Source organism: Leucoraja erinacea, chromosome 6 (assembly GCF_028641065.1).
Source record: "Leucoraja erinacea ecotype New England chromosome 6, Leri_hhj_1, whole genome shotgun sequence".
Lineage (NCBI taxonomy): Eukaryota > Metazoa > Chordata > Chondrichthyes > Rajiformes > Rajidae > Leucoraja > Leucoraja erinaceus.
This window is the reverse complement of record NC_073382.1, coordinates 57727613-57738522: the sequence shown is the minus strand read 5'-3', so window position 1 is coordinate 57738522 and position 10910 is coordinate 57727613. Positions and strand designations below refer to the sequence as shown.

Genomic DNA, 10910 nt, shown 5'->3' with positions numbered 1-10910 from the left:
GAGACTACAGGGCAGGGACATGTACATTAATATATTTATGAGAATCGCAACAGGTAAGTGAAGGAGAACAGGAGATGCTGAAAATAGTCCAAATTCTGCATCATCTTCCAAAGGTGACCAAAAGGCAATGTTTCTGCATGTGTCGCTGCATGATTCCCCCCCCACCTCTCCCCCCCCTCTCTCTCCCCCCCCCCTCCCTCCCATTCTTGCAAAACAGAAATAACCTTTAAGATCATCCAAAGTAAACTCAGCACTTTGTATTCACAATTATTAATAGACTGAAACACCAAAAACGACCTCACCCCCACCCCCCTCCGTCTCTCCAGCGCCCCATCAATCTTCAGACTTATTATTGATCGCAGCACCGGGCGAAGACCCAGCCTGCGCCGGCCACTCTGCACTGCGCTGAAGACGGATCGGATCGGATGCTGGCCTCTTCTCTCCTCGGGAAGACATGTCAAGCTCAAATGTTGTGACCGCCGTCGCCAGGTTGCTGAGTGCTCTGGCCATTATTGTTTCCCTGTTGACTTTCTGCACCAACTGCTGGCTGCTCGCTACCGAAATCTGCGCGCTGCCAAAAAATGACACAGAACCGGAGTTGAGTCAGGTCTGTGAGTTACAGCTCTATTTGTAATCTAAGCACGCAGTTTGAGCGCAAGGAGAGTTATATCGAAGATATGCATTAAGCATGAGCGTTTAGAATAGATTCGGAACTTAAAAAGTCTTAAAATTAAAAAAAACGGAAAAGTTGGGTATGTGTTTACCGTAACTTAACCTGGAGCATGTGTAACTTTATTGGGGGCCTGTAAATCAGAGTTGAGCTCAAGTTTGCAAACCATTCCCTCCTGGAGGCTATACGAAGGCGCAGGTTATTACGGGTGGCCTGTCTTTACTATATTATCCAGAGACTCTGGTACCAAGCGTTGATTTTCGTTAATGATCCGTTAATCCACACTTAACAACCGAGTTAAGATACGTGAGCGACACTGGAAGGGTCTGTCTCCGAAGATCTCTATAAGACTTTGGGAATGTGAGAATGTTAGTGGTGAAACAGAGAACTGCAGATGCTGATTTATTTAAAGAAAGGCACAAAGTGCTGGGGTAACTGAGCAGGGGGGCAGGCATCGTCTCTCGAGAACATGGATTGGGTTACTTCAGCATTTAGTGTACTTTTGTTCCAATAATGAAATGGTGGTGGGTGAAGTGATTTGGAAATGGAAGGATGAGCTCTCATTGTTGGCCATGCAGGTAGGAGTGAACAAAGATCTTAGAGCTGCTCTAAGATCTTTGGGAGTGAACGTAAACAGGTACACAACGGAGCTCAGTGTCTTCCCTATCAACATAGAGCTCACCCCCTGCCACAAGGCTAAGTTGGTTAGTCCCGTATTTGACTGCTACTGCTCGGGTCGAGGGGACTGTCGGGTCAGAGCGCCGTGTGCGGCCCCGCCTCACCCGTCCCGACGTAGTGCAGCCCATGGAGTGCAGCAGCAGAGCCTCGCCCTTGGCCCGTCGGTCGGCAGCCCAGCCAGCAGTCTGACCTTCAGATCTTCGCTTACCGCCGACACCACCACCCCTCCTTCTCATGGCCGATCATCAGTTCATGACTTGGATGACTTTGCGTGCCACGTCGCGCGACCCGGGCCAAAACTCCTCAGCTGGCCCACTGGCTGGGCTTTGTGTGCTGTTCAGCACCTGGGCCAACTCATCATTCATCCAGCCACGGCCGAGTCGGTCAATGAATTGCCTTCGCGAATTTGTTCCTTATTTTGACCTTTAGTTCCATATTTGGGAATGAGAAAGTTGGCACCCCTAGACTGAACAAGGGTCTCGACCCGAAACGTCACCTATTCCTATTTTCCAGAGATGCTGCCTGACCCGCTGAGTTACTCCAGCATTTTGTGTCTATCTTCGGTGTAAACCAGCATCTGCCGTTCCTTTCTACAATAAGATATTGTGTATATATAGAACTGTTCAACACAGGAAGACGCCCTTCGCCCCACAATGCCCATGTTGAACATGCCAAATTAAACTGATCACTTCTGCCCACATATGGTACATATCCCTTCATTTACCTGCATTTCAATGAAAAGCCTCTTAATGAAAAGCCTTTTATCTGCCACCACTGCCATCCCTGGCACCACTGCCACCACTCTTTGTGTCTAAATTGTGCCTTCTACATCTCGTTTCAACTGCCCCGCTCACCTTAAAGCTACACCCTCTTGTCTTTGGAAGTTCAACCCTGGGAAACATGTTCTGATGGTCAATTCCTTCATTTCCTGCATATCCACGTACCCATCGAAAAGCCTCAGACCCCACTATTGGATGTGCTCACACCATCATCACCCCTGGTATTGAGTTCCACGCACCTCCCACTCTCTGTGTGTAAAGAAAATTGCTCTGCACATCTTCTTTAAAATGTCCCCCTCTCACTTTAAAGATATGCCCTCTTGCATTTGACACTTCCAGCCTAGGGAAAGGTTCTGACTGTCCACCCTTATCTGTGCCTCACATTATTTTTGAAATTTCTATCAGGTCTCCCCGTAGCCTCTGATGCTTCAGAGAAAACAATCCAAGTTTCAGGTTTTCTGTTTAAGAATAGTTCATGAATAACACTCGGACAACATAATTATCAAATAAACTTGGGGACATGACTACTTGCACTCAGAGTAGGCTGAGGTGGTCTTATTTCGAGTAAAATCATAGCACTATTTGCCATATCCAGATCTTGAGATTCTGATTCCTACTTATAAAGATATTAGGGAATGATGGAATTTGCAAACATCTTAAAATTTAATGCCATGTTATTTGCAAACAAAATATGGACCCAAATTATCTTGAGTAGCCCATGCCCATTTCAGTGTTAAATTACTTGATTGGCCAAGATAAAGATAACTTGAGCCTATAGTTTAAAACTTGATATGGATCTGTTTCAAAACCTCGGCCTTCAAAGGAAGTAATTTTTCCAATGTGGTAACTATATACTGTTAGAATGAATGGATACAATGCTGGTATTTCAGAGGGTTCTGGCTAAAAGGATTGGTATAGAGTGTGTGTATGCATGCACATGAGCACGTACATACTCATGCATCCATTCACACACGTCTGTTTCTGAGACCATGTCTGCTAGATCGGCATGGTGGCGCAGAAGTGGAGTTGCTGCCTTACAGCACTAGAGATGGTTCGATCCAGACTTTGGCTGATGTCTGTATGGAGTTTGTATGTGTTCCCAGTGACCTGCATGGGTTTTCTACAGGATCCCCGGTTTCCTCCCACACCCCAATGACCTAGAGGTCTGTAGGCTAATTGACTTGGTATAATTATACATTTACCCGAGAGGGTGTAGGATAGTGTAAGTGTGTGGGGATCACTTGTCGGCACGGAATTGGTGGGTCGAAGAGCCTGCTTCCGCCCTGTATTTCTAAACTAAACTTAAAAAGTTCTGTGTTGAAGACTAAAGGGGCTGTCCCACTGCGGCGACCTAATCTGCGAGTTTAGATGAGTTTGCCCTTGACTCAAACTCTCAGCATGGTCGACACGTGGTCCTAGGAGGTCACCGGAACTATCCTTCATGCTCGAGGGAAGTTCCCGCATACTCAGTGGAGTGGGGTCGCTATTTAGTTACAGGCAGTCGAGGGCAGTCGTAGGCAATCTCCTTCACTGACCGGGCATTTTGATTGGTTCATCTGAGTTTTCAGGACCAAAGAAAACCGATCCGTAAGTAAAATGCCTGCTAAACTTTATTAAACTTCTTAAAAGTGTTTCCCCTCCTTCTACCCCCCCAGTCTACCCCTCCCTTCTCCCCCTTTCTCCCCCCCTTTCTCCCCCCCTTTCTCCCCCCCTTTTCCCCCCCCCTTTCTCCCCCCCTTTCTCCCCCCTTTTTCTCCCCCCCTTTCTCCCCCCCTTTCCCTTCCCCCCCTTTCTCCCCCCCCCTCTCTCCCCCCCCTCTCCCCCCCCTCTCCCCCCCCCTCCCCCCCCCTCTCCCCCCCCCCCCTCTCCCTTCTCCCCTCTCTCCTCTTCTCTCCCCTCTCTCTCCTCTTCTCTCCTCTTCTCTCCTCTTCTCTCCCCTTCTCTCTCCTTCTCCCCCCCCCCTCTGTGCTCTCTAAAGGACTTACCGTACACTGTGCAGCCATCTTACCTTCCTCTTCATCGCGGGTCTGAATTTCAGACAGCGCTCCCCTGCTTTCCCAGGCCCCCACCTTTGCGATGTGTGTGTGTGTGTGTGTGCGATCGGTTGCTCCAGCTCACGGTTTCAATGCTGACGGTCAAAGACACTCTTCTTAACTCGCAGATTAGGTCGTCGCAGTGGGAAAGCCCCCTTTAAAGGCCTGTCCCACTGTGGCGACCTAATTGGCGAGTTTAGAAAAGTTTGCCCTCGACTCATACTCGCAGGATAGTCGACACGAGGTCCTAGGAGGTCCTTGTAACTCTCTTTCAATCTTGAAAGTAGTCCCCGCGTACTCTAGGCCTCAGCTACGTCACGGCGTATTTTTCAACATGCTGAAAAATGCCCACGAGTAAAAAAAGGTCGCCATAGTAAAAATTGTTTTTTTTTTACTCGTAGGTTTAGTCGAAGTAGGTCGTAGTAGGTCGGCATGTTATTCGTAGGTAATCAAGGGGTCTAAGGTAATCAATGGTAGTCGTAGATAGTCTTCAACATAGTCGAAGGGAGGTCGAAGGAGATCGAAGGAGGTCATCTTCACTCTCCATTATTTGGTGTCCAATTTTCCCGAAGCTAGTCGAAGCTAGTCTTCAACATAGTCGAAGGAGGTCAAACTCTTCTAACTCGCCAATTAGGTCGCTGTAGTGGGACAGGCCTTTTACGTGTGTTAGGCACTCTGGGGCAAGATTTTGTAAGGGCAATCTACAAAATTGATCTTTCCCTGTTCTAAGCTTTTATCTATAAATTTTAAGATGTTGGCAAATTCCATCATTCCCTAATACCTTTATATGTAGGAATCAAATGATTTGGATTGATTTAGAATAAACTTTTTGATTTTACTTACGTTACATTTAGATTACATTTACGATACATTAAGTTTACATTACATTTTAGATTAAAAAGGGGACTTTTGTTGGTTGGATATGTTCATTTAAACAATAGTCAGGAAGATAATGAACAAGTGGTCTCCTCCAGAAAGAGCCAAGGCAGTATAATATCAAATCACTTGATACTGAAGTAGATAAGACAGCACAAAGTTGGGATAGTTACTTGATGAAAAGTTAATAACCTCACCAAAAAACTTAGGGCTTGTCTATTGTAGTTTAAATTGAATTTTATTGGCTTGTTATATCTTCTCTTAATGGACTGTTATATCGCTCTTAATTGAGTTTTACAATTTTGGTGTTGACTTCTTTCTGATATTAATTATTATTTTAGCTTTGAAAGTGTTGCTTTTTCTACCTGTGTTATTTTCCTTCTAATATGTTTCTTTCCTTACATCTTTCCTGCCCTCTCTTTCTTTCTTGCCCTCTCTTATTCCTTCTCATTCTTTCTTTCCTGCACTATCTATCTGTTTCTCTCTCTCCACCTTTTCTCACTGTATGGAAGTGAGCTCAACAATTGTACAATAGTTTTCACTCCAATTGATTTGTGTCTCTATTAACCATGGAGCACTTGGGAGTGCGTGCATACCAACAATTTAATGAGCATTATCTGCAATTACGCATGGGTCGTACAATAAGTCAGTTAGAAGGGTAAAATATAATGGAGTGTTTCTTGAATAGTTCCACGATTGCTTGGCAAAAGCTGGAAAGTGAAAATAAAACTAGATTTGAAGTCCAGCAATAACAAAGATCAAAACGAATGTTCAAGTGGAAACTTACATTTGTGAGGGAGAAACAAAGCCACACGTAAAGCAGATATTCGAGTACTAGCCTGCATTGGGTTTCATATTTCAGTACTTCAGAAGAATGTACCGTAATCACATTTATCCACAGATTACGAAAGGACTATTCATTGACAGAGGGACAGACAAGGAAATAGCATGTTAATCCATACAGTGCTAGGTGACCAGTTTACCTGCAGAACATGGTGGAACAGAGTGCCAGCCATGGATTGTTCTGAGCATCGAATGTTGATAGGTCCTACTGCAATGTATCTCCTTCTCTTCCTGCTCTTTGCCCTTTAACTGATTCTCCTCTCCTCTTACCCCACCCATGACTGCCCCTTCTTCCTCCCCAGCCATGACTCTTGCCTCTTCTGTCTCACCCAACTGTAACTGAACCCCATTCTCGAAGGGCCGAATGGCCTACTCCTGCAACTAATTTCTCATCCCACCCATTACCTCCTCTCTTCCCTACCCACTCAGTACTGCCCCTCCTCTCTCACCCCAGCCATGACCTGCCCCTCCTCTCTCACTCCTGCCATGACTTCTCCCTCCTCTCTCTCGCCAGCCATGAAGCTTCCCCTCCTCTCTCACCCTCAACTATCACCCTACTCTTGCCCCATCTCTCTCAGGCTAGCCATGGCTATACCCTTCCCATTTGTTTAAGTTGTCATTAAACTGGAAAGTTTGCAATAAAATTGACGAGAATGTTACAGGGAATGGAGGGTTTGACATAAGGAGCGGCTGAATAGACTGAGTTTTTTTTCCTCAGGAGCGTAGGAGTGTGTGGCTCAAAGGGCCAAATGGCCTACTCCTGCACCTATTGTCTATTGTCTATTGTTAAGGTGTGACTATTGAGATTTATAAACAACACTTGCTAAAGAAAGAATGAGAACATCAAAGATGTCATAGAATAAAAACACTCATGTTTAGAGTGGACGTGGCAAAGACGGATAGGGGGCAGCGTCTTTGCAGGAGATGGGGAGGGGGTGGAGTCGAGGCAGCGCCACCTTCTTCCATTCCGTCTCTTGCAAGCTTGTCATCCATTCAAGGACCCTAGCAGCAACTTCCAGGTGAGATCAAATTTACAAGCACCTCACCCAACCTTGTCTATTGCATTCAGTGCTCCCGATGTGGCCCCCTCTACTTTAGTGAGAACAAGGGTCAGACTAGGCAAATGCTTTGCTTAACACGTGCTCTGACCATCAAGGCAGCTCTCCAGCTAAGAGGAGATATCCCTTTATTTAGGTGGGGAATCTGGGAATTTTCGACCTCAGACGGCTGTGGATGTTCAGTCGCTGAGTTCATTCATAACGGCGACTAATAGATTTCTGGATAATAAAGTGATCAAGTGACGGGAAGAGTGCAGGAATGTGGCATTGAGAAAGAAGATCAGCAATGAGCAGGATGGCCTATTTCCACCGTTGATTCTTGCGTCCTTATGTTCTGACCCAACCTCATCGTACTCATAAACCCTATCACCTCCCAAACCATAGGTGTACCTGTTCATTTGGCCGAGAAACTGCGCCACATAGAACCACATACTAATACTTCCCCATACTTCTGTGTGACTGAGTAACACCCATTTGAAGCAGCCGCTTTCATAATCCCTCTCTAATCTCTGCTCAATAGTGGAATTCTCTCTCTCAACTGGAGATCAGCCAAAAGTCATGGGGCCCATGCAAGCTTTTCCAATACACTGGAGCCCCTGGAGAAAATCCAATTTCCTGGTTCAAAAGAGTGCCTGGTCTGTTAAGATTCAATGCACAAGCTGTTAAATGTAGCTTTGTTAAGAAAAAGAAGGAAGCCCCTGCTTCTTCTTAGCACCACGACAGGCTGGACCTATAACATGAACAAAAGTAATGGGACATTTGTTCAGCTTGAGAATACCAAGTGACGCACAAGTAATGGAGTACAGAGTACTTGATTGTAAAATGTAGAAGCTTTTTTATTCAGCATCAGCTTTATATTAAATCGGCTTTATAATTAAACTGAAATATATTTCAATAAGAATCCTGGGAATGAAAATTAAATTGTATTAAATAATCATAATTACTTTGTAAATAATGACATGGATCTTACTTAGTTTAGTTTAGGGATACAGCACAGAAACAGGTCCTTCAGCCCACCGAGTCTGCGCTGATCAGCGCTCCCTGCACATTAACACTATCCTACACACACTAGGGACAATTTACCAATTTACCAAGCCAATTAACCTACAAACCTGTACATCTGCAGTGTGAGAGGAAACCTGAACTTTCCTCCCACACTCCTGGAGAAAATCCACACAGGTCATGGGGAGAATGAACAAACTCCATACAGACATCATCCATATTCAGGATCGAACCTGGGTCTCTGGCGCTGTAAGGCAGTAACTCTACCACCGTACCGTCTTGCTGCTCCTTACTGTTCACATTGTTATATTCAGCTCAATGTGAGTTTTATTATGAATTCATTACTAATCTGCAAGTGCTTGAATTGTGTACAATAGCTAGAAACCTGAAAAATTAATGTGCTTACATTTATTACACATTATTCACGTGCAGCTTTTTCACAAATTATATCATGGGATCAGTTTGCATTACTGTAGCGAAATCTTACTGAAAGGTGTAGAGGGATATGGACCAAATGCGGGGAAATGGGACAAGTTTGGATGGGCATCTTGGTTGACTATGACTCCTGAGTTATAGTCCTACAGTATGAAAACCTGTCCTATCCAAGTACCTGTCTTATTGTTTCTTAAACGTTGCATTACCTTCTCTGGCAGCTGTTCCCTACACCCACTACCTTTAGTTGAAAAGGTTACTCCTCATATTCCTATGAAATATTTCCCCCTTCACTTTAAACTTATGTCCTCTGGTTCTCGATTCCCCTACTCTGGGCAGGGTACTCAACAGGTCAAACAGCATCTCTGAAGAATATGGATGGGTGACATATTGGTTCAGGACCCTATTGCAGGGGTGAGATGGGTCGTTTCCACAGTTCTCTATGCATCGAAGGCCTTGTCCAAATTTGCTGTGTTCCCTCCCCCCAACCCCCCCCCCCCCCCCCCCCCCCCCCCCCCCCCCCACCCCCCCCCCCCCCCCCCCCCCCCCCCCCCCCCCCCCCCAAAATCTCCAACATTGTTTTGAATTATTCATAGGTCATGATGTTATCAAAACTACTTCTAGTTCTGATGTAAGGTCATCTGCTTGGAAGAACTGCTCTTGGCATCACCTAACCTACTGGTGACTTCCAGTTTTTCTGTTGGTATCATAATATTTATTGAACATCACTCGTTTCACTTAGAGCATCAATAATTAACCAGACAGTGTGTCGGGAATTGCATGTAAACCATGTGGTGGGAGAGCAGATGGAAGGGGATGATTTCCTTCCTGATTTCCAATGGCTTTCACAATCCATCAAGCAATCAGATTAAACTTTGACCAGCGATCCCCACACACCAACGCTATCCGACACACTAGGGACAATTTACAATTGTACCTAAACCAATTATCCTACAAACCTGTACTTCTTTGGAGTCTGGAAGAAACCGGAGCACTTGCAGAAAACCCGCGCGGTCATAAGGAATAGGAGTAGAATTAGGCCATTCAGCCCATCAAGTCTACTCTGCCATTCCATCATGGCTGATCTATCTGTCCCTCCTAACCCCATTCACTTGCCTTCTTCACATAATCTCTGTACTAATTAAGGGAGAACGTACAAGCTCTGTACAGACAGAACTCGTTGTCAGGTTCCAACACAGATCTCTGGCACTGTAAGGCAGCAACTCTACTGCTGCACCAATATAGCTTCCTAAATTGCCAGATATAGTATTCGTGCATTGTTATGGTTTGTTCAAAAGTCTGGACAATTGGGGCATTTCTGCATTGACATCACTACTCGGCTGACTCTACTGCATTGTAGTCACTACCATGTAAACCTGTTTAAGAAAGAACTGCAGATGCTGGAAAAATCGAAGGTAGACAAAAATGCTGGAGTAACCCAGCAGGTGAGGCAGCATCTATGGAGCGAAGGAATAGGTGACGTTCCGGGTCGAGTCCCTTCTTCAGTCAGAATATAAACCTCATTCAACAAATAGACATAAATCTTGCACAATTCATTGCTTGACTGAGTCTAGCAAAGCAAGTTATGTGGAAAATATCTTCACATTTTTGTGCAAATCAAAATATTTTTTTGTTTAGTTTATTTAGTTTATTGCCACATGTACCGCGCTGCAGTGAAAAGCTTTTGTTTGCATGCTATCCAGTCAAATAAAAGATTATGCATGAATGTAATCAAGCCATCCACAGTGCTCAGATAAAAGGTACAACCTTTAGAGCAAAATATAACATTGAAATCTGATAAAGTCCAATTAAAGTCTCCAAAGAGATAGATGGGTCAGGACCACACTCTAGCTGATGAGAGGACTCTTCAGTTGCATGATAACAGCAGGAAACTGTTCCTAAATCTGGAGGTATGAAACTTCTGTACCTGTTGTCTGATGGGAGAGGTGTAGAAGTGGAAGTGACAGGTAATGAGACTGGTCCTTGATTATGCTGACAGCCCTGCCGAGGCAGCAGAAGTCTTGGAGTGTATTGGACCTGCACATCCATGCAAGAAGATTATTAAACTCACATTTTACCAGGGGTCTTCAGATTATTTCCAGCAGCACGACTGTTTCCTGACTTGAGATAAACTGGCAAAAATGTGTAAACACTTTGAGCAATTTTCCTTAAGTATTTATACTAGGTATCCTTGTCCTTGTTCCAGTGGAGCAAAGTATTTGTGATTATGGGAAGAAGGCATGAGATGGGATTGAGAGGGAAAAATATATGAGAAGGACGGTGTTATTGCGAACCGAGCGGAGGTGTTGGGCGAAGCGATTGCCAAGCCTACGCTTGGTCTCACCGATGTAGATCAGCTGACACCTAGAGCAGTGGATGCAATAGATGAGGTTGGAGGAGATGCAGGTGAACCTCTGCCGCGCCTGGAAAGACTGCTTGGGTCCTTGAATGCAGTCAAGGGGGGAGGTAATGCGACAAATGTAGCATTTCCTGCGGTTGCAAAGGTAAGTGCCAGGAGAGGGGGTGGTTTGGGTGGGAA

At 45.1% G+C, this 10910-nt stretch overlaps 1 protein-coding gene across 1 annotated transcript in view; it reads left to right on the top strand.

The window, feature by feature from the left end:
• Nucleotides 1-290: 290 nt before the first annotated feature.
• Nucleotides 291-10910, top strand: part of LOC129698183 (transmembrane protein 182-like) — a 33362-nt gene continuing 22742 nt past the window's right edge. The window contains exon 1 of the mRNA XM_055637136.1: nucleotides 291-607. Coding sequence (XP_055493111.1) covers nucleotides 455-607 — 153 coding nt within the window. The 5' untranslated portion in view covers nucleotides 291-454. The remainder of the gene's footprint in view (nucleotides 608-10910) is intronic.